We start from the raw sequence: 24742 nt of genomic DNA on the forward strand, positions 1-24742 counted from the left end.
GGAAACACTTCACATAACACCTGAGTACTTGCTACAACCATTAGAAAATGGCATCTACGCTAATATTGTCTGTTTCTCTCTTTGTTCCGAGGTCATCGTGGCCACCAGATCCAGTCTGTATCCAGATCAGAGGGTCACTGCAGTCACCCGGATCCAGTACGTATCCAGACCAGATGGTGGATCAGCACCTAGAAAGGACCTCTACTGCCTGAAAGACGGCGAGACATGACAACTAGAGCCCAGATACAGATCCCTGTAAAGACCTTGTCTCAGAGACCACCAGGACAAGACACAGGAAAACAGATGATTCTTCTGCACATCTGACTTTGCTGCAGCCTGGAATTGAACTACTGGTTTGTCTGGTCAGAGGAGAACTGCCCCCCAAACTGAGCCTGGTTTCTCCCAAGGTTTTTTTCTCCATTCTGTCACCGATGGAGTTTCGGTTCTTTGCGCTGTCCGCCTCTGGCTTGCTTAGTTGGGGTCACTTCATCTACAGCGATATCATTGACTTGATTGCAAATAAATGCACAGACACTATTTAAACTGAACAGAGATGACATAACTGAATTCAATGATGAACTGCCTTTAACTATCATTTTGCATTATTGAGACCAACTGTTTTCCCAAATGAATGTTGTTCAGTGCTTTGACGCAATGTATTTGTTTAAAGCACTATATAAATAAAGGTGATTGATATAACTGAAAATAACCCAACGACGAAAAAAAAATAATTACCCAACAAATTTTAAGATAACCCAACACAGTGACCCAATATGTGTAACCCAAGGTTTAAAAAATACTCTTCGTACTGAGTACAATAAATATCGCATACTTTAAGACTTTTACTCATCTAATATTCTAAACGGTGACTTTTGCTTATATCAAAGTCATTTTCTGGTGAGATATCTGTACTTTTACTTGAGTATGACTTTCAGGTACTTTATACACCACTGAGAGAGATCGATACCAACGCGTTGGGTGTAAATGTTCAGACTCCAGACAAGGTAAGCATCTTGCGTCATATTTTTGTTTTCCAAAAGAGCTTCTTTTCTCTCTTTAAGGTTACTGTTGCTAAAGCTTCCATTGTCTCTGCCTGTTTTCACTAATTCTGCCTCCACATGCTAACAGAATGATCAACACAGAATGAATTACAGTCTGTAGCCCTGCAGTGTTACTCTTGTCTTCTCAAAAATCTTTGTTTGTTAATTATACTCAGCTAATTTTACTCACAATCCAGCAGCAGATCCATCTGCCTTTTCATCTAAAGCTGATAATGCAACATTGACTATTATGAAATGACCTGAGCATTTTGTCAGTTTGGGAGCTTCAAGAGGAACTGAAACCTCTAAACTTAATCACAGAATGGTAATTATTTCCCTGTAGGTCAGTGATGCTCATCTGCATCAAACATGTCACTAAATGCATCACTTCAGCTTCTCAGGAAGTGGCTGTGCTGGTGATGAAACACTTCTGCTCTTGTCCCAGTGTGGGGAGTTTTATCTCTCTTCTGTTTCGCTGTCACAGATGCCTCAGTCTATCATCTAAAATACAATTAAAGGAATAGTTCACCCAAAATGAAAATTATGTCTTTAATAACTCACCCTCATGTCATTCCAGACCCGTGAGACCTCCGTTCATCTTCGGAACACAGTTTAAGATATTTTAGATTTAGTCCGAGAGCTTTCTGTCCCTCCATTGAAAGTGTGTGTATGGTATACTGTCAATGTCCAGAAAGGTAAGAAAAACATCATCAAAGTAGTCCATGTGAGTAGTCCACGGTGTGTGTGTTCACTGCTGTGTGTGTTCACTGCTTTGTGTGTTAACACTTTGGATGGGTTAAATGCAGAGCACGAATTCTGAGTATTGGTCACTAGTCTGTATGTCACTTCACGTTATTGACAGTTTTCAGATTTGGGTGTAATCTCAGGTTCAGTGAGGTCTTTAAGAAACTTAATAAAAGTGTAAAGCGAGTGTGCCGTTGAGCTGATAGTTGTTGGTTTTACTTCTGCTTTCTTCTCTGCAGTTCTTTTCCGCTCGTCTTGACTGTAGCTGTCTGTCGTCTGTGTTGAAGACAAGACTTTTGGACAATATACTGAGACCAGAGAGCTCCACTCAGTCTCCTCACAACAGAATGAACTGCACTTCAGCTGCCAAGTACAGCTAAATTACAAGAAAAGGCCTACAATCTTAATGTGTGAATCAACGAAATAAGTTTCAGAACAATTCTGAAAGAACTTCTTTTCGAGTAGAGAAACAGATCTCCTATAACTTGCATGCACAAAAAAGAAGCTAAATCTCTTAGAATGAATCTCTTTTTCTTCCTATTTCTCCTTTTATTTCTGTAAAGAGTTTCGTCTCCTCCCTCATCTCTTCTTGAAGTGTGAAATGACTGTTTAAACAGGAAGTGTCTGTTTTAGATGACACCCGGACAACAGTTATTTTTATTAATGTGTCAGTATGGGCTCCGGTGCACTGCCTCTTATTCTCTGTAAGTATTTTATTATATTCTATACCTGAGATCTTAAACTCAGCTGCAGACCTCCAGGAACTGAGTTTGGCTTCTACACTTTCTTCTGTTTTCTGTTTGTAATATGTTGTACTCAGTTGAAGATCAATTTCAGCAGGTTGTGCTGTGTGTTGGAGGGTTTGTGACTTTAACCTAACTGCTAATTCAATTGTCATTTTCTGGCATTTTTACCTTTATTGTGACAGGACTGATCAGAATTGATAGGAAGTGAAGTGTGTGTGTGTGTGTGTGTGTGTTGTCGTAAAAAAAGGCCCAGTGTCAGGATTAACACAATAACGGTGCTGTATGTTGACACTGCTCACAAGACTATCAGTGTCGTCTGCAAACTGTATTCTTTATTGTTCAGATTCAGTGTGATGACATGTTAAAGTCTGTGTTAAAGTGTTTGGAGAGATAAGTCACACTTAAAGGTACAGGGCCCGGTTCCCCGATCACGCTCACTCTTAGGCCCCGTCCACACGGAGACGCGTTTCTGTGAATATGCACAAATTTTTTATCGGATAGGCGTTTCGTCCACACGCATCTGGCGTTTTCGTAAGGTGAAACCGCTATTTTTTGAAACCGGGTCCCAAAGTGGATAAATTTGAAAACGCCGTCTTTGCGTTTTCATCTGGACGGCTTATCCGTATATTTTTAGAAACGATGACGTCATCAGCCCACGTCTCCCCCCTAGTCAGACACCTCTACGTCACGTAACAGCAACACAAACATGAACACACACTGAACGATTGTCTTTTTATTAACTAACATTAACACAGATTAATAAATGTATTATTCCATGTTCGATTGTGTACCACGCGCAGGGTTTATGAGCATAGTCCAAGTCTTCTTCTCTGTTTTTAGTGTATCTCTGTGGCAGAATTACAGCACCACATACTGGTCTGGCATGTATACTACATCATTTTGCGGTTTCGTGTGGACGCGGGTATTTCTTGAGACGAGAAAAAAAAAGATTGGATAGGGGTAAGCTCCTTCTCCGTGTGGACGGGGCCTTAGTGTGCAAAGAAGACTCGAAAGATATATCTTACCAAAGTTGTTTATGTTCATAAATGTGTTCCCCGAAGTGTCGCTTAGGAAGCTTCTTAACCAATGCCTCTTAAGGTGAAGGTGCTGAATTAGTTGGCATCGATTGCTCAGGAGTCGATTTTCCACTTCACGCGAAGGTAAAATATAGCGTTAAGAAAGACAACACGTTGCAGTGCAAATGAAAAATTCCTAAAATTATTCCAGTAACATTTATTTTAACATAGTTTAAGTTATCAGTAAAATATATACTATAAATTAAATGATCAAATGGTCAGTAATATGTTCACACGATATGTTGTGATGGTTGTATAAGCCGTGTATCCCTCGCTAATCATCCACTCTCCTTATCCCGTTGTGCCACTTGTGCCGCTTCTTGACATGGGTTTAACGACTTCTAAAAATTATACAATACACTTTTATATTAATGGTAAGGTACTTTACAATCATTTATTGGCAAGCAGCTGCAGTTACTTTTGTTTAATGCGGTATTGATTGCCATTGGTTAATGTTTTAAATAAAAAGTAACCTATCTACAATGAACAAAGAGAGAGAGAGTTAGATACAGAATATGATGGGGAAGCAACGTAAAAAAGGGCACCAAGCTTCTCGTCAGAGGAACTTGAAGTTTTGCTGGACCTTGTCACCAGGTCGGAGATCACACCCCTATGGTCCACTATAACCTGCACGTTTATGGCCGTGTATCCCTTTCGCTATATGTACGCCTGATCAATCACTGATGGGTTGGTGATAGGGATGAGTGTGCCATCCACCAGGCCCAAGACTCTGGGGATGCCAGCAATGGCATGACAGCCCTGCCGCACCTCCTGGACTCCTGACGTGTTGCCAGCAGACGGATGTAATCCCCGGCATGGCGCAGAAGGGCGTTGGTGACAGTGTGGTCGCACCTCCACACCGAGGTCTTGCTTAGTCCATGGCCCACTCCCACAACCTCGATGAAGCTCTCTGTAGCAAAAAAATTAAGTGCTGCAAGCAGCTGGACTTCAGGACTTAAAGCTAAATTCTGCCACGTTATCCTGGCAAGCGCAGGTCTGAGAAGGTCCAGCAGCTCCATAATGAGTTGTCCTGGGAGGCAATTTTTTTTTTTTAAATATAGCCATATCAGTCAAAAAGTCAAAAGGGCTTAAATTTTGCCAAATAAAAAAACTGACATGAACTAAACAGCTCTGCGGCCAGTTCCGTCTTTGATTCAATAAGGTCACGTTGGATCGCTGCCATTGTTCGTCACTTACTGGACACCACCATGCTTACCAATTTATAGATCTTATTCATTTAGAGCTAAATTGTTTGCCAGATTTTAATTATCAAAAGTGATTGCCAATTTAAAAACTTTAATTATATTACGATATAGCCTGAACTAATTACCACCATATTAGTTCTGATACCACATAAATTCAACTTCATAAATAGGCCTGTATCCATTGTGAACATATTTTATTATTAGTCTTAAAATGTAAACATAAAATCATTGTTGAGCCACAACATTTTCAACATACCATAGTTTGTCTTGTACTGAGCAGCGCTGATTTCTAAAGACTTCTGCACAGCGACTAGCGTCTTGAGCTCAAACAACGCTAAGAGAGAGCTTACGAATGGTCCAGAACAACCTTAGGAAAGTATGACTTACAGAAGATATACTTATCGTACGAATGTGCCGGGAATCGTGCCATAATGTTAAGAGAGAGGTTAAGGAATAGGTTAAGAACTACTTAGCGATAAGAACGTTTTGGGGAACCGGGCCTTGGTCAGCCAAATCTGAAAATTCTGTCATTAATGTCTCACCCTCACAACGTCCCAAACACATAATACCTTAGAAAAAGAGAAGAAAAAGAAGAAGAGAACAGACTCAAATTAAGATATTTTTTATTACATTTGAGTTACATTGAATTTTCAGATCCTCAATAGACTGCAAGGGAACTGAAAAATCCGAGGCCTAGAACTGTAGTAAAGGGCACCATGAAAGTTTCAACTGTAATTTCATGAAGCTATGAGGATACTTTATTGTGCAAATAAAATGAAAATAACTTTATTTAATCATTTCTTCTCTTCTGTGTCAGTCTTTAATGCACATTTATGAAAGTAGCACGACAGCGTTCTGATGGAGAACCTGCATGAGCTCCATAAATAATGCATAAATCAGTATTCATAAACATGTCTGAAGATGTCGACAGACAGGATCATTTGCAATTTTTTTCCTTATTTATCAGCCTTCCACACTAGCACTTTTGGTGCGCACCCGGGTTCAGTTGACATCAGAGTTTGGTTCGTTTGGATGATGTGAACGCTGTCCTCTGAACTGGGCTGCGCACCCATGAACCGTACACGAGTTCATTTAAAAATGGTGGTCTGGTGTACGGTTCATGTGAACTCCTGCACAGTTCACTGCTGATGTGAACGCAATCGTACCAAATCTCAGAAGTTAACCGCTATTAATGTTGTATTATTTGATAAAAATGTGTGTTTGAACGTGACGTGACATACAGCCAAGTATGGTGACCCATACTCAGAATTTGTGCTCGGCATTTAACCCATCCAAAGTGTTAACCCACACAGCAGTGAACACACACATTGTGAACACACACATTGTGAACACACACATTGTGAACACACACACACAGGGCATTGGGAGCAGATGAGGGTTCAGTGTCTTGCTCAAGGGCACCTCAATCGTGGTATTGTCGACCCAAGACTCGAGCCCACAACCCAAGGGTTAGGAGTCAAACTCTCTAACCACTAGGCCATGACTTCCCCCCGCGTGTGTGTGTTTCACTCACTTTCTTGATGAGCACGACTGACGTGCTGCAAACAGAGAGCTGTATATCTCATTTCTGTTCACCTTCAGTGTTCTTCAGATCATTTCCAGTACATTCAAAATACAGACATAAGTGTGGTTATGTACCAAAGCTTTTTAAACAAAAAGAACTGTTAAGAAACGTAAATATATAAAAGTGCAGAAAGCAATGTGATGCATTTGCCGTCTTCTCCTGCGCCGCCGTTACTAAGCTGCAAGCAGTGCCGGATTAACCATACGGGCAACTGGGCAATTGCCCAGGGGTCCAAGACCTCTAAAGGGCCCAGGGCAGCAAGGGCACGAGCAAAATACTGTATCTGGTAATCTCCCGCTTTATATTAAACAAACTGTCAACACGGGCTTTTGCGCGCTGCACAGAAGAGACGCTGCGCTGTCTATGACTTTGAACGTGAGTTGAGAGCGGCTGAGAGTCAGTCTCATGCGGACTGACCAATGAAGAGAGGGCCTTAAGTTAAGACCCTCTCCTCATTGGTCGGTCCGCATGAGGTGGGTCAAATGTTACGCCGAGCGGGTTAAGTCAGGCGTTGCTACAACAGAAAAAAAGTCTCTGACATGGAGAAGATAAGTGGGAGCGCGAAGCAGAAATTAAAAAAGGAAACCACATCAGAAACGCAGAAAATTTAAAGTATATACCTAAAATAGGCAATTCCTTCACTCCTGTTAATGTTGCCGACAGTTCTGTTAAGTCAGCTTCCGTCAACGACGAGGAGAACTCAGGTAGCCAGGACTTTTCTACACCGCCAGCTTACGTTTACTAGCCTGGTAATACCAGACTCTGCTACTTCACTTTGCTTCGTAGACAGAGTCTGGAATGGCATAAAAGAGAAGTGTTTTCTCTCTCACTAGGGGGCGCTTGTCTGAAGTTTAAAATCATTGGTTACCCGTAGCCAATCAGATACGTTTAGTTATGACGTATGTTATGCGCCTGTACAGCCGCATCGAAGCACAGACATCATGCATCGAACTCAAATCTATGATTGAACTTCCACTGTAAACCTGTTGTTAACACATGATGATGCGAGCGAAATACCGGAGTGAACATGGCTGTAAACGACTTTTGCAGTTTGAAAAAGAGTTGAATGTTCTCCATAACAGAGCGAATTGCATCCCGTTTCTCGTTTCCCATTTCCGCGGTTGTTTCGGTTTTCAATTTCTCTAACCTACAATGTAAAACTCGGCGCTTAGCATCTACGTCACGGCTCTCAGCCCGCCCTCTGCTCGTTGATTGGCCCGGCTGTTTCCAGACCGGTGGCAAACAGAAAGCTCTGACGCTGTATCAGAATGAGTAGAGAAGCGAAATGAAATTGAGCGGAAGTAGGAAGTCGTAGTCAGGCTATACGTTTACAGCCCAGAGAGCGAAGAGCATTTCAAATTCAAACATGCACTTCGTCATTATTTAGGACTAAAAATGTGTGTTTGCCAGATTATGTAGCATTTATTTCTGTCTTGGCTTCTTCAGAGAAACTGACAGATTTCTAAATGTTAACTGGTTAATTGTGCTGTGATATGTTATTGTTCTATTTTAAAACAAGTTAAAATGAGCCTTTTCTTTGAGGTGCCAGCTTCATTAAAATGATGTAAATTGTTGTGGAGGGATAACTGGCAGATTTCAAATTGTTTGTGTTGGACTAATAACTTGATTGCCTTGTTGACTTCTGAGGAAACAGGGTCACCCTGTCAGGGTGATTTCTGCTTAAAATGAGCTGAGGACCAAATTGTTTCTTGATGTGTTGTCTGTAGTCTTCTGTTATAGCTCTATCAATTCAATACATTTCTATTGTGGATAAATGTTGTTAAATAAACAATGGTTTGAAAGTGGTTGCTTATTTATTCATTTTTGTGAAAATGGAGGATATTTCCCTCCCTCTCAATGTAGTAGGTCAATTTTACCAGATTATACAGATGTTGATGAGTTTTGTTTTCATAGCATCATATGTGAGTGAATGTCTTTAGTGCATTTGTAGTTCTATGAGCATTTAAATATTTGTAAATCAAAATACACCTGATGACAGTTAGAATTTGAAGTTTTGAGTATATTTACTGTATATTACAGTAATATATTCTGTATGTGACCATTTTATGGTGATCCTGGGGTCGTGATGATGGGGCCCTTGAATATTGTTGCCCAGGGTACTACAAAGTGTTAATCTGGCCCTAGCTCCAAGGTAAACATCTGCTGGCTTGATGAAGCAAACGATCCACAGTTTGGACTCAAATATCATAATGTGAACAAAGTCCGGGGGAAGGCAAGCGAACCAAGTGTGAAAGCACCCTAAATTACAGCAGAACCACTGATGTCACATGGACTGTTTTAACAGTGTTGTACTGGTTTAGAAGAACATGAGGATGAGTAAATAATAAGAAATTTGGGGGGTGAACTATCTCTTTAAAAATGTATGAATTCCACTGCATTAGACACAACATGTCCAACCAAGTGCCAACAGATGATGCTCGAGCTTTTTTTAGATCTAACTTCTGTTTTCTGAGACACTTTTTCACTCATTTTTAACACTGTTGTTTCAACATCATGTTGAGTGAATGTTTGAAGTCAGTTCTGCTCAAGTTTATACGTAGACCTTTAGAAATGAGCAAAAACATGTTCCACTAAAGTTTGACTATCAGAAAGAATCTGTAATTATTACACATCACATTTATTATCATGTTTTATTTTGTGAAATGTTTTTGCTATATTTAGTTAAATTAAAGGCCACTTGTTGTGATATACTTCAGATATGAATATGTTGTATTATCATGTTCACATTGTGTACACAATGTGGTCACCTTCAGGAGTTTTATTTTCTGCTTCACTTTAACTGAACTGAGTTTGGTTCATTTAAATATACTTCATGTGAAAACATCCTAAGTGTCTAAATAATTTTTTGGGCCGCTATAAAGTCACAAATAAGTTGATGATAGCAGCGTCAAACAGGAAGTGAGTGCATCTCAAACACTTTGACCTCATTTGTTCAGGAGTTTTGTGGCTTGTCTAGTTTCAGTGAATAATCAGTGATGAGAAAGATGAAGCATTTTACTGCATGTCACCTGTTCACAAGTGTCTTAATACAAAAGTGATTTTATTTTGGACACCATTTAAAAGAGGTAGCCTGTGATTTTATTGCTGTTCGTATCCAGAATGTAAGAGTTTTTCCCCTTTAACCACAAAAAAATCCTGATTTTGCTGAGTTAGATGTGTTTCTAGGTCAACATATATGGTTGACCCTGGAACAACATTTTACTCCAAAAATATATTCTTGACCATATCCTTACACCTAAACCTAACCTTAACCATGAGTAATCCCTAAAATCAGAGGACATGATAGATGAATGACACTGATGTACAAGCACCAAACACTGATTTTAATCAACAACACACAATGAAAAGCTAAACAGACAGCGTTACAGAAACAGACGTCTCATTGGTTGATGAGAATATGCTCATGTGTTGTATGTTGTGAATCTCAGAGGTTGAAAGTGCTTCTCTGGGCAGCAGTGAATCATCAGTGAATCGACTCTCGTATCGGTTCATGAGTCCTGTGACGTCATTGTGTGTGTTGATGTTAAATGATGGAGAATCTCCAGCATCAGTTCTCATGATGAGCTTCAAAACACAGAAAAACACTTTCAGTTCAAACTCTAGACATGTTTCAGTGATCTGCATTGTGTTGAATGAATGGAAATGCTTCATATCTGTGTTTCTTCTGTTTTTAGTGCTGATGTCCTTCATCCACGCTGGACTCACTCAAGGTACTGTGCTGTACATTTAACAAAAGTGAATAGTTTTCTAGTTATTTGATGTGTATTTGCCCACAATGCAGTGTTTTTTCTCACAAGGAGGTTTTGAGTTCATAACAGAGATTGATACAATGATATTGCAGACGATCAATATTTACTCATATGTGTATTAATACAGAGAGCCCAAAAGCTGTATTGAAGGTGACTCCAGATGAGCGTGTGTTCAGAGGAGAGACAGTCACTCTCACATGTGACATACAGGGAGCAGGACACATTCAGTGGACATACAGCTGGTTTAGAAATGGATACACTTTCTATCCACACACAACAACAGCAACAGCAGAGTACAGTTTCAGAGCTGATGTGTCTTCCAGTGGTGAATACAGCTGTAGAGGAGACACATACAACCCACAGAGATCATCAGACACCAGTTCTGCTGTTACACTGACTGTATCAGGTGAGTGTTCAGATTCACATCTGTTTAATCATCATTTAACATCAATAGTTTTTGGTCCAGGGTGAATAAGTTTAGCAATATAACCCTGACTGATTTAAATGAACTGAATGTATGTAGACAATTATTTGCTGAAATAATTACATTAACAGCAACACTGAAATAACAGCACACAGTATATCTATCAGTCAGATCCATGTTTTTACTGTAACTCTGTGCATTTTTCTTTCAGTAAAAAAAAAAAAATAGAATAATCATGTATGTATATGTTATACATTGCCCGGTATGAATAAATAGATCCACATTTTTAAATTCACGAGGAACCAGAAATAGCTGCAGATCATATATTCTGTATTCTTAATGATCATGAAATAATAAAAGGAAGGGTGTGTGTGATGTATTTGAGTTGATGTTATAATAACTGATGGCTGTGGTGTGTGTGTTGTTGAGTAAATCAGTAAAACACTTCAGTCCTGTCTCAGGTTCTTCTGGTGTACGTTATAAAGCAAAAATATCTGTGTTATTACAGCATATTGATGCAAATATAAGAGTGATACTCGGTTCTGTCCATCACTCGTCAGTGTTGAGTGTATTCTGAGATGTGATCACTGAACTCAACAACAGAGACAGATATGAATGTGAGCTTGCAGTCGATTGTAAGAAAGACACAGTTTAAGTCAGGGACACAAAACTCTGTTACCTGTAGTAGGAGTTGATTAGAGTCACTCTGAGAAGCACAGGCTTAATATTTGATTATTTCATATCAACAGAGAATGAGAAATGAAAACGATGTATCAGTATTGTTTTATTTTATATAGAATGACAAGACAATCATTGTTACTTAATATGATTATCAGTCAAGCAGTTGATAAATGACACAGTAATAGTCTAATGTGTCTGCTGTGTGCCTTTTACATTCTTATGAAACGTACATTTTCTTTACTACATTAGAAAGCATAGACTTTTTCTTCCCCTTTATTTCAGAAAAATATGCTGCTCCTCGTTATTTTAAAGGGAAGAAATCGAGAAACTTTTATTTCTATCGGTCAGTGATGATTCTGAAAGGACACACCTGTGATCTGTTGCTATAGTAACAAACTCAATTTCATGATCATCGTGCTCTTATTTTAGTTGTTCAGCAAACAATTTCATATAATTTAACAGTGTTAAGATATAACAGCAGTTGTCTCACAGCCACTGCGGTCAAATATTGAGATACACTTTATAATAAAGATAAAGATAAACTTATCATCCATTTTTATTAAATTAATATATTAAATTGCTGTCTTCTTCGATACCCATTTTGTGACGATACTGAGCCGATTCTTTTCAATCAACTGGAATGATTCGGGACATTCTACGTTTAATGCTTTAAAACTGTGTTTTTAAAAGACCAAAATCAGTGAACACATTAATAATAAAGCATTCTATTCACAGACAAACAGATAATCCAGAATAAGAACAAAATGTGTTTAATTACCTGTTAAGCGTTTTCCTCCGATAGAAAACCATTAGACTCAAAGGAAAATGCTTAACATGCCGTAATGCATTAAAACATGTTTTAAAAGACCAAACTCATTAAACATTTTTAATAAAACATTCTATTTACAGACAAACAGTTTATGGGAGGAAAATGCTTAATGTGTAATTAAACGCATTGAGTTCATATTCTGGGCTCATATCTGCTTGAGGTGAATATGACTTACTTCTTTCAGACGAATTCAATCGGAGTTATATTAAATTTTGTCCTGGCTCTTGTCAGCTCTATCACTGTAGAGGACAGGTATTTCTGTTCAACAGTTCAAAACACGTCAAATAAAGCATGCACATCTGTAATAAAACGTGTCTCACACGGCTCTGGGGGATGAATGAAGGCCTCCTCCATACGTTCTTTATTATTAATTATTATTATTAAGCCTTCCACATACGACAGTCAGCAGAAGTGAGAGAAAGATATATATCTATCACAGAGCTAATATATGCTGGCTTTTTCTTGAATATGCTCGTGTGTCATGTTCGCTTGTTTGTTCATCTGTGATCGTATTATTATTCTCTTCAGCTTTGATAAAGACACTTATTTCCACACCATAGCAGTCTGGAGCGTCTAAACCTCCTGCACTCTCTGATTCAAGCGTCAGCTCCCAAAGTGTGTCCTTAAAGTAAGAAAATATGTTTAATACAGCAGATAATAATACAGCCATAATCGTTGTGTACGTACTGTATGTGAGGGGTGGAGCTAACAAAACATGAGCGAGTCACTTTGATTTGATTTGGTTTTAGTGATAGGAGTCCTCTTGACTAACCCTAACTTTTCACAGATTTACATCCTGATTTTAGTTTTAAAACACTTTGTGAAATACTCTTAAAGTCTTAAAATTAGGACTGACACTCTCATTATTTTTCAGAGTTTCTTCTAGATCTGCAGGTTAGGATCTACTTTAGTCTCAAGATGTTTTGTGAATATGTCTCTGATGGATCTGACTCTCATTGTGAAGTCTTGTTGGTGTTTTACTCTGCATTTCTGATCTCTCTCTGGTTTTCATGTCATGGTTTTAATCTTCTGCTGGTTTCCTGGATTTATCTGTTTGTCTGTGTTTTATCTGTTGTTTCTATTGTTTGACCTGTGTTTGACCCTTTGTCTGTTACGATTGTGGGTTACCTCCGCTTCGCATTCGGGGTCCTGATCTCCCTGTCGGGGTTTATTCTGCGAGAACAACTGGCTGGATGCACATTATCCTTAAATAAAATTCGGATTTCTGGCCAATGTTAAGAGCAATGATTTGTTACGATTAGCAAAATCAGTTGTGTTTGGGTCATTCCACAAAATCAGTGCCTCTTACGTCCCTAAGAAATAATCAAACATATATTTAATATTACGTTTACATTTATTCATTTAGCAGACGCTTTTATCCAAAGCGACTTACAAATGAGGACAGTGGAAGCAATCAAAAACAACAAAAAGAGCAATGATATATAAGTGCTATAACACGTCTCAGTTAGGTTAACACAGTACACGTAGCATGGGCTTTTAAATAATATAATAAATAAAAAGAAAACAGATAGAATAAAAAAAAGAATAGAGCAAGCTAGTTAGAGGTCTTTACACACACACACACACACACACACAATTGCATAATAAATGAAAAGAAAATAGAATACAAAAAGATTAGAAAGGTAGTTAGATTTTTTTTAAGAATATAATTAGAATAGTGAGTGTTAAAGTTAGAGGGTCAAATAAAGATGGAAGAGATGTGTTTTAAGACGATTCTTGAAGATGGCTAAGGACTCAGCTGCTCGGATTGAGTTGAGGAGGTCATTCTACCAGGAGGAACATTTAATTTAAAAGTCCATAAAAGTGACTTTGTGCTTCTTTGGGATGAACAATCAAGCAACGTTCACTTGCAGAACGCAAGCTTCTAGAGGGCACATAAGTCTGAAGTAACGAATTTAGGTAAATGGTGTGACATGTAATATTTTCGGCCACGTTCTGGATTTTCTTGATGTTGAATAAAGCAAATCTGCAGGATCGGACAGTTTTAGCAATGTGGTCTGAGAAAGTCAGCTGATCATCATTCATAACTCCAAGGCTTCTAGCTGTTTTTGAAGGAGTTATGGTTGATGTGCCTAACTTGATGGTGAAATTGTGATGGAATAATATAACAATAAAGATTAATCCTCACTATGATTTTTATTTTTCAGCAGGACATTTAATTTGCAAAATGAAGGCAAAAATTATATTTTTTAAAAATCACATTTTAAATGATTATTTATTGCTTTTAATACAATCACTATCTACAAGTAGAATCCTTTTAAACGGTACAACGTGTGCTTTTGTGGAGTGACTAGAAATTAGGAAATTAGTTTGAAATGGTCAGACCTGTTACTGTCATCCCTGTTACTTTTCAGGGTAACAGGTTTTGACATTTGGGTAACAGGGATGACAGTGTAATGTGGGGTTTGTTTCATGTTTTCATGTCTTTATTTTGGAGTTTAGTCATGGTCCTTGTTCTGTCATGTGACCCCCTGTCTGTGTGTCATGTTCTGATTGGTTCTTTTGTTTGTGTATCATGTGACCCTGATTGTTTTCTGTAAGTAGTCATCATGTTACCTTTGTGCTTTGTGGTGTATTGATTGTGTTCATCCTGCTGTCAGTGAGTCAAGTCAAGTCAATTTGGATTATGTTTTCTTTAAAGGGGGGGTGAAATGCTCGTTTTCACTCAATATCCTGTTAATCTTGAGTACATATAGAGTAGTACTGCATCTTTCATAAATCCAAAAAGTCTTTAGTTTTATTATATTTATAAGAGAAAGATAGTCTGTACCGATTTTTCCCGGAAAAACACGACTGGCTGGAGGCGTGACGTGTGGGCGGAGCTAAAGAATCACGAGCGCGAGTAGGCTTTTGCGTTGAGAGGATGTGGAAGCTGTGACATTACCGTGAGGGAAAACCCATCATCCAAAACAAACCATGGCTAACAGTCAGATTCAGCCGTTTATTTATGATCCAGAATCAGATCCATAGGCTGAAACTGAACGAAAGCAGCAGCAGCAACGACTCGCTCCGAGCGGGTAACGCACTAACAAAGAGGCAGAGATATTTTAAGCAGTTTTACTCACCGCCTGCGGTTCCAACACACGATCGTGACCCTTTTTCGTTGGGATTGCATCATCCTTAAGAAATAAACGATACGCAAATCCGTCGTCAAACTGGGCCTTGTTTGTAAAACAAGCATCTTCGAAATGCAGGGAACAAACACAAACACTTGCACAACTCCGTTGATGCTCTGTAAAAATAAACTCCGTCCACTGGTCCCTTAATGCTGTTTTTTTTTTGGTAATCTGTGCAGGGTTGTCTTGCCCTGGCAACCAAAAACACACTTCTTTTGTGACATTTCGCGACGCTCTCGCTCTGATCAGTGAATGTCTCTGTCTCTGCTCTGCTCTACGGGAGCGCGCGCTCTTCCGGCAGAAGTGCCCTTAGGACCAATATAAGGAAATTCCGCTCCATCTAACGTCACACAGAGCCATACTCGGAAAAAACTTTCCGAAACTTGTGACAAACCAGAAGGAGTATTTTGGGAACAAAAATACTCCTTCAAACGTACAACTTGATTTTTGAAACTTTGTCCATGTTTAGCATGGGAATCCAACTCTTTAACAGTATAAAAAACTCAGTATGCATGAAATAGCATTTCACCCCCCCTTTAAATAAATCTGCACTTGTATTCATAATTATGCTCTCCTACAGTGAACTATCATTACACATAGATTAAGTGTCACCCTGCTTTTAAAGACTGTGTAAAACCATAACTGTCACCGTCCTGTATACGGGACGCCTAAATTTACTTCAATATATTAACTTCAATAATATGAACTTCCGGTGGCGCAGCACTGCGTGCGACACGGGCACGGGAGAACGGGTGCATGTGGTCGTCTAAGTTTGTTAAGTTTGTGAAGTTCGTCTAAGTTCGTTTGTGAAGTTCGTCTAAATTGTTCAAGTTAAGTTGTTAATCTGATAAGTCTATGTTAGAGGGTGGAAGTGCGCTATGTTGCTGTGGTTTGTTGAATGAGGAAGACGTGAACAAGAAGAGAGGTTAAGATGGTTAAGATGGGAAAGAGAGTTACCGGAGTGTGGCTGTTGCTGCTGCTGCTAATTACAGCCACCTATTGTACCCGCTTACGAAATGATGTCACCATACCCGCCGAAGGAAATGAGCGGACGTTGCTGGAGTATGGCAGGGACTGGCTGTTGTCCTTGAGGAGTAAAGTAACACCAGAACCGGGCTTGTTAGATCATGTTCCGGAGGAGCTGATACGACAGCGTGGAGGTAACCGGCCGCGGAAGCGAGGGAGAAGGGGTGGCATTAAACTGCGCCTTCGCCGGAGGGCCACAAGGCCGCCGCTACCGTCTATACTCTTTGGCAATGTTCGCTCCTTAAGGAATAAGATGGAGGAGTTGAGGCTTAATACAAAGGCCTGTAACGAATATCGCGAATCGTGCTTAATGATTTACACAGAGACCTGGCTACAAGAGGATTGTCCAGATTCATTGGTGCAGGTACGAGGCTTCTCATGTGTGCGTATGGACAGAAACAACGACTCAGGGAAGGTGAGGGGGGGCGGCATCTGTGTTTATATCAATGAATCTTGGTGCAACAATTATACGATAAAATACAGGGTGTGCACTCCTGATCTTGAACTTATTTGTATTAGTTTGAGACCTTTTTATTTACCTAGAGACTATGGGAACATCTTTTTATGCTCGGTATATATCCCGCCCAATGGGAATGCATTTAAAGCAGCTTCATGTGTGGCGGACTGTGCTCATCAGCAGCTAAGGGATAAGCCAGATTCCCCTATATTTGTTCTAGGAGACTTCAACCATTGTAGATTGGAGCTGTCTCTTCCTGGATTCCAACAATATGTTAAAAACAGCACTCGTAAGAATAGGACGCTAGATATATGCTATGGCAACATTAAAGATGCATATGCTGCCAGAATTAAACCCCCCCTCTCGAACTCGGATCATAACATTATCCACTTGATCCCCACTTTTAAGTGTGCCATTAAAAAAAGCAAACCCGTTACAAAAATTGTCAGTGTGTTCCAGGATGAGAGTAAGGAGAAGCTGAGTGGATGCTTTCTGGCCACAGATTGGGATGTCTTTTATCGGGACAACGATATTGACACTATTGCTGAAACAATAACGGGGTACATCCATTTTTGTGTTGATACTGTTGTGCCGAAAAAGACGATTATTATATATCCTAATAACAAAGACTACATAACACCTGAAATTAAACATCTGATCAAGAGGAAAAAGCAAGCATTTCGGAATAATGATTTGATGGAACTGAGATCAATACAAAAAGTCCTGAGGAGGGAATTGAAGAGGGCAAGAGAGGAACACAGTAAACGAGTTAGGGAAGCCCTTTCAACGAATAACCCAAAAAAATTGTGGGACACACTGAAAGATATGACTAATATGAAATCTAGTATGAGGGAATTAAATATGGAGAATGACTTGAAGAAGGCTAATGATCTTAACATATTTTATAAACGTTTTGACTTGAATTGTGAAACAAATGTGACCTGCTGCAAAGAGCTATCTATGTCAATACCATGTGACCCAACAAAGGATAGAATAATAATTAACCCGAAAGATGTCACTGCGTTTTTTAAAAAGCTGAATAGTAAAAAGGCTAGTGGACCTGATGGAATTTCATCTTTTATTTTGAAAACATTCTCGGATGAACTAACTCCGGCTTGGTGCCCCTTATTTCAATTTTCTGTGGATACATGTAATATTCCAACTATATGGAAAACATCAATTGTTATTCCGTTGCCCAAAAAATCATGCCCACAGCAAAATGATGATTATAGACCAGTAGCGTTGACATCTATAGTGATGAAGTCATTAGAGCGTATAATGGTTTGTAAGTTAAGGAGTGAGGTACAGCATCTTTTGGACCCGTACCAATTTGCCTATAATAATGGCAGGGGTACTGATGATGCTTTAATTACAACTGTACATTCCATCTTAAAGCACTTGGAAAATCCATCAGGTTATGTTCGTTTATTATTTATGGATTTTAGTTCTGCATTTAATTGTATTCTCCCACAGATAATGTTAAATAGATTACAGCAGATGGAAGTGAACCCCTTTATTGTTAAATGGTATGGCTCTTTCTTGACAGAAAGGAAGCAGCAGGTGAGAGTTAACTCCACTCTTTCTGATATGATTAGTCTAAGTACAGGTGCCCCTCAAGGCTGTGTAAGTTCGCCCTTACTTTTTATATTATATACAAATGAATGCAGAACTATCGGTAGGAATAATTTAATTATTAAATTTTCAGATGATACGGCCATACTTAGTTTACTCTACAACAAATCAGACATTGGTGTTTACATACAGGAGATAGAGGAGATGGTTAAGTGGTGCAATAAGCATAACTTGCTCCTTAATGTTAATAAGACCAAAGAAATGATTTTTGACCCTAGGTCTATAGGCGATCAAAGCCCTATTATAATTGAAGGAGTACTGATTGAACAAGTAACAACATATAAATATTTAGGGATTCAATTAGACAAACAGTTACAGTGGTCGAATCAAGTGGAGTATGTTTCCTCAAGAATATGTCAGCGTCTACATTTCTTGAGGAAACTAAGAGTTCATGGTGTTGACAAGGATATTATGTTACTATTTTATAAGGCAGCAATTGAGTCTATTGTCCGATATGGTATGGTAGCTTGGTTTGGTAACCTGTCAGTTAAATTAAAATCACAGCTCCAAACATTGATTAAAAGGGCGGGAAAAATAATTGGACGAGTGCCACCGACCACTCTTAATGAGCTTTTTGAGGAGGCGGTGAGGAAACAAAGTTTAAAAATTACTAATGATCCGAATCATGTCCTTTACAGTGAGTATGAGATGATGCCCTCAGGTAGAAGGTACAGGTTACCAAACTGTAGGTTTAAATTTTCATTTGTACCACTTTCTATTAAAATATTGAATAAGAACAAATAAGGGGTGTGGGTTGGTGGTAAATTATGTGTAGGGGAAGTATGTTGTGTTATATGTATGTTGTGTGTATCTGTTATCCCGAATGTCCAAAACAAATTTCTCCGTCAGGAGACAATAAAGGCAAATCAAATCAAATCAAATCAAATATTACAATTATATCCTAATCTAATCATGACAAACTATATATCGTTGGAAAGGTCTAAGACTCCTTAGTAGATATTTGACCCCTTTTTGTTGTTAAAAATTATGAAGGAACAGTAAAAGATTAATTTATAAAAAGAGTGCACCTCAAAACATATACATCATAACAGGACTTCTGACCTTTGTCACAAAAAACTACTCCGCTTCCTTTTTCCCTATCACATGTTTTAGTAATCACCATAAATTATATATCATTTGAAAGCTTAAATACTCCAAATTCATCCTATGAAAACCATTTTGAAATCTGACACTGCGTTACCATGGAAATCGTACTTTAAAATCTTTTAGCGTGCTACAACCCCCCCCCCCCCCAGTGGGAGGGGTCATATTACGAATATATTACGGTCTTTTAGAATCAAAACTTTTCATAATCTTGACAAAAAAGATATCATTGGAAAGGTCTGAGTCTCAAGATTATTTTGTCATAGACTTAATATTGAGAGAATATTAGAAATATTACAGAGAAATCAGTCGCTCATTCTCCATTCACAGCGTATGAGCTCATCTTGCTCTGCACATCGCTAAATGTCCCAGTGTGACACTGCTCGTGGTGACTGCCACCCTGTGGCCATTTTATGAAATGCATGTCATTGTGTGCTTTTCCCGTAATCTCTCCTTGATATTCAATTATATAAATCAGAATAAAATAAAATCCTATGTTGCTCATACACTGTAAAACATTTCACGTTGGTTAAACTTATAAACGAAAGTTCACTTGCTGACTTAAAAATGTGAGTTAACTCAACTTACAGATACTTTTTGTTTCAACTCAAGAAGTTAAGTTTTAAAATTTATTAAACTAATGGTCATTAGTTGTTTCAACTTGATGCTCTCAGTTAAAACAACTTACTATGTTACATTATCAGTTCTAGAACACTCAAATCAGCTCATAATAAATAGACTTGTGGTCTGCTCAAAAATCTAAAAAATGTATTGAAATAAATTCAAGTAATGTACAAGCTTTAACATTGGTTTGAAAATGCAATTCTTGTAGGAAAACAGGTTTTAAAAAGCTATTTAAGAACACAAGTGCTTAAACATCCATTTCATCAAAACATCAAAGATTCTCTAATAATATACAGAACTAGAAGAAAGGTAGATCAGTGGTATAAAAGGGGTATAGACAATGTAAATGAGGGGGAAAGAAAAAGTCATGAATTACTTAAAAATGAGGAGTGGCAGGCCATGTGTAATGATACAAAATAACGGCTCATCAATCACTTTAAAGATTGTAAGTGTTCTCTATATAAACAAGTACATGTAGCTTTTTGACCTTTGAATGATTAGCAAAATACATGGTCATTGACTGTGTTGAACAATACTCATGTAGTAAACTCTCACTAAAAGCAATAAGAACACACATGTGAAATTGGTCTATTTTCAATAAATGCTCAAAGGTTTTTCCTTATAGTAAACACTTGACCAACATTCAGCATTCCAGAAAAAAAAACAAAAAAAAAAACCTTTAATATTTTGTTATATTTGTACATGATATTATTGATGACATGTTTAGGCACTATATATAGTATAGTACATAGATTAACTGACAGTCAAAAAAGCATTTTAGCATAAATTATTACTGATTCTGGGATAAAATAATAATAATAAATATATTCTAATAGTTAAGCTGATTTACTTTTTCCCTACACATACTGCTCTACAATGAATTCAATATCATCAGTACATTAACAAGATTAAAATATATTTTCTTACATCACACATCTGGATTGTCTCAGAAGCGTAGAAGGCCAAGGCAGCTTTTCTTCTGTTCCAATTTGTGTCCTACATACAATTATAAACAATACTGAGCGACTCCAATATATATATATATATTAGAACACTTATATAAGTGCAAACTGATCAAATTGATTTCATTTTTATTCATACCTCCTTATCAAGGCACTGTATAACTGCTAAGGCTCAAGCTCCTGCTTGATGATACAGATGCTTCGTACAGCTCTAAAAGACACCAAGGCATCTGGTCCATCCAAAAATGACTGCAGACGATCGATGGTGAACTCTGTGCTCCTCTGAAACAGACACAAGACAGGAGGAAAAATGGAGCCAAAGAGACTAGTAGTGGGCAGCATGTACAAATAAAAAATAATCACATATGTAAATCACATGCCATCTTATAACATAAATGATTAAAGAGGTCATATATAAAGGTCATGACACAAGGAATAAAATCAAGAATAAAGAATGTTTTAAAAATAAGCAAGTTCACAATTACCTTATTGTAAAATGAACATCCTTCACACAGCTTCTTGAAAACTTTGTAGGGTGTAGGTATCTTGAGGTGACAATAACTTTGAAGAGGAATCAACAGCTGTAACGGTGTGGAAAAGCAGAAGCATATCAGTAGAAGCAATATAGACTAAGCATATGAAATTGTACAAAAATAATTGCATGGTCCGCATTAAATATGTTGTGTGACTGCATTATGCCTGCAACAAATATACAAGTTAAACAGCAAAAGATTTTAATATCAGTAAGGATGTGTTAACTGTACCTCATTGTAACATGAATGTCCTTAAAATCAGTTTCTTGAAAACTCTGCAGGGTGACAACCTTATATCTTGAGCTGACAATAACTTTGAAGAAGAAGCGCTGTAACGGAGTGAAAAAGCAGTAGCATATCAGTAGAAGCAATACAAAATAAGCATATGAAATTGTGCTATACAAAAATTAGTAGACAAACAGCTGTCAGAAACGTTTAAAAGTAATTAAAATATAAGCATTGAAAATCGAAGTGAAATATGAAGCTATTTTAGCATTTGAGGCTCTAGGAAACTGTCAAATTAGCGAGGGAAAACCCTGTTGGTCAAGTGTGTCTTTATCTGTGTAACGTTAACGTTACACCCGGTCAAGCAGCCGCTGCCTGGATTTGAACATGTCTATTTTTTAATTACAGTACAAATGCGTGGCGTGCCCATAAAGCAGAGAAAGACGCTTTTTGTAAGCTTAATGTATCGTGACACCTTAATTCCACAAACAGACGTGCAGCAAAATGCGGGCGGCAACAGGCTTGACCGGGAGTTCACAGACGGCGGTTCAACTGACCACGGTCTTACACTCGCGGAGCACGGTCAATGCAATAAATAATAATACCTGCAGACTTCAGGTCGAGACCAACTAAAATATAAGCACCGTGATCCAAAGTGATATAAATATTTTAGCGTTTGAGGCTCTGGAAAACAGTGAATTAATGAGGGAAAAACTCGTGGTGTCGTATTACATTTGTGAAGCACAGTCAAATTGGGCAAAAAATCGCAACATTATTCATTTATCGTTACAAAAAAAAAAAAAAAAAAAAAAAAACTCACCTTCCTCGTATTCTTTGTGTTTCTTGACACAAATTCGTGTAAGGTCTCCAGGCAGCTGCATTAACTCAAAATGGCGATGGCTTCTCTCTGTATTTCGCGCTCTCCGTGTATCGCCCCTCCCCCAACATATATAACTCACAGACACGAGTTAAATGAACTTTTACTAGCCAGACGAAACTCAGAAGTCAAGACAACACATTACTTTAAGTTTAAATTTTCAATAACTTATAAACTTAAGTTCAGTATCCAAAACGTAAAATGACAATTTAATTTAAAGAGGAAAAGTAAGTTCATATAACTTATTGGGGCTATGATGTTTTACAGTATATGAGTTAAAACTATCACATAGCTCTAATTAAACTATAGTATCTAATAAGGCTTGTGTCGGTAACAGGGTTGACAAAAATACCAAAACATGAGGTAGAAAAATATTAATAAAATAATAAATTACAGACAATGTCTTGTAATTTTAAGAGTGTCTTAATTTCATGGATATTAAAAAAGAAGTGGATTAAATTTACTCAATTTCTTTTTAATTATTATTATCCAAAGTGGAAAAGTGACTGGTTTCATGAATGACTTGTTTAATTAAGGATGAATCTAAACTCCTCAGAGCTGCAGCTCCTGGTTAAAATGAACTGAATGTAATAAACTGAGAAATCCAGCATCTGTCACTAAAGAGAAGTCTGTCGTTTCACTGGATGTGTGCATGGATCAAATGTTCAGTTCTGTGAAACATTTACACAGTTTCAGGGAAAGAGATGTTTGAGTCACTGTGTTTTCTGTCTTTCTTCACAGATTCATCCAGATCTTCACTGACTGTGACTCCAGACAAAACTGTATTCACTGGAGAGACAGTCAATCTGAAGTGTGTGATTGAAACTTACAGTTACAGTAACCGGGAATGGAGATGGAGAATTGACCAAACATATAACTGGAGATATGAGTGGTATAAAGACACAGACAGTGTAATGTTACAGACGTCTGATCGTTACACTGTAAACAGAGACACTCTCACTATCAGAGGAGTAATTACATCTGATCAGGGTCAGTACTGGTGTAGAGGACCGAGCTCTGCTGTTTATCTCTCAGTGAAAGGTGAGTGTCTTCTGCACTACATGTATGATCACACATCCAATCAAAAGATTTTCATTCTCAGATGTTACATTAACACCAATCATAAATATTATTGTTCCACTTCATTTGAGGGTTTGATTATTTCTCTTTTAACTTATTAAAGAGATGTTCACACAGAAGCTGTTCTTGTGTTCATAACAGACGCAACGATGAACTGGTTACAGGAATCTCAAAATGTATTTTAAATCTGAAGTATGAAGCATCATCTTAAAAACACAACACTCATGACACTATAAGAACACAACAGTTAAAGACTTGTGTGTGTGGTGTGTGTCTGATGTGTGTGAGCACAGACCTGAACTAGGGATGTAGTTCAAGTTCAAGTCTTTATTTTGCCAGAACGACCCACATCGCCTGGAATTCATTTTGGTGAATTGGCTCACACAAGACAGTACAACATAACATATGATACAATAAAAACATGAAATCTAAACAAAAAAAAAAAAAAGCCAAATACTTAAATTACTGCTAATAATTAGAAGATAAGCTAAAAGTGCTAGTGCATTTAGTAACCCTAAGAAGAAGGAGGGCATAGCTGTGTCTGTAAAAGGAAAGTAGATAGAGATTGTTGTTGTTAGTTGAGAGCCCTCACAGCCTGCGGGTAAGTACTATTAGAAAAACGGGTGTAATGAATCCTTGAGTATTTTCAGACCAGTTTTGAGTAGACGGATGTTATAAATGTCACAAATCCTAGGGAGGTCCAACCCAATTATTCTTGACGCAGTGCTAACTACCCTGTTCAATGCAGACTTATCCTCTGCCGAGCAGCTACCCCACCATACAGTGATGGAGAAAGTGAAAATGCTCTCTATCACAGCCCTGTAAAAGTGGAGCATTCCAGCCTTGGACACTAAGTTGTCTCAAAAATAAAAGTCTCTGCTGAGCTTTTTTAACAATATGTAAATGTAAATGTTAAATCATTTCTATGATCAATTAATCTTTAACCTTAATGCTGCAAAATGTGTCTATTGCAGCGGTGCAGTCA

At 38.0% G+C, this 24742-nt stretch overlaps 1 protein-coding gene across 2 annotated transcripts in view; it reads left to right on the forward strand.

Moving 5' to 3' along the window:
- The window catches only part of LOC113105418 (basement membrane-specific heparan sulfate proteoglycan core protein-like), a 130342-nt gene that overhangs the window by 84644 nt on the left and 20956 nt on the right, over positions 1–24742 (forward strand). Inside the window, exons 1-4 of one of the 2 annotated variants that reach the window (XM_026266471.1) lie at positions 2425–2488; positions 10092–10127; positions 10294–10572; positions 23419–23718. The exons of the other annotated variant lie outside the window; for it this stretch is intronic. Coding sequence (XP_026122256.1) covers positions 2458–2488; positions 10092–10127; positions 10294–10572; positions 23419–23718 — 646 coding nt within the window. The 5' untranslated portion in view covers positions 2425–2457. Of the gene's footprint in view, positions 1–2424; positions 2489–10091; positions 10128–10293; positions 10573–23418; positions 23719–24742 lie in introns of those variants that run through there. 2 annotated transcript variants of the gene reach the window in all.

This window comes from Carassius auratus, chromosome 7, assembly GCF_003368295.1.
Source record: "Carassius auratus strain Wakin chromosome 7, ASM336829v1, whole genome shotgun sequence".
Lineage (NCBI taxonomy): Eukaryota > Metazoa > Chordata > Actinopteri > Cypriniformes > Cyprinidae > Carassius > Carassius auratus.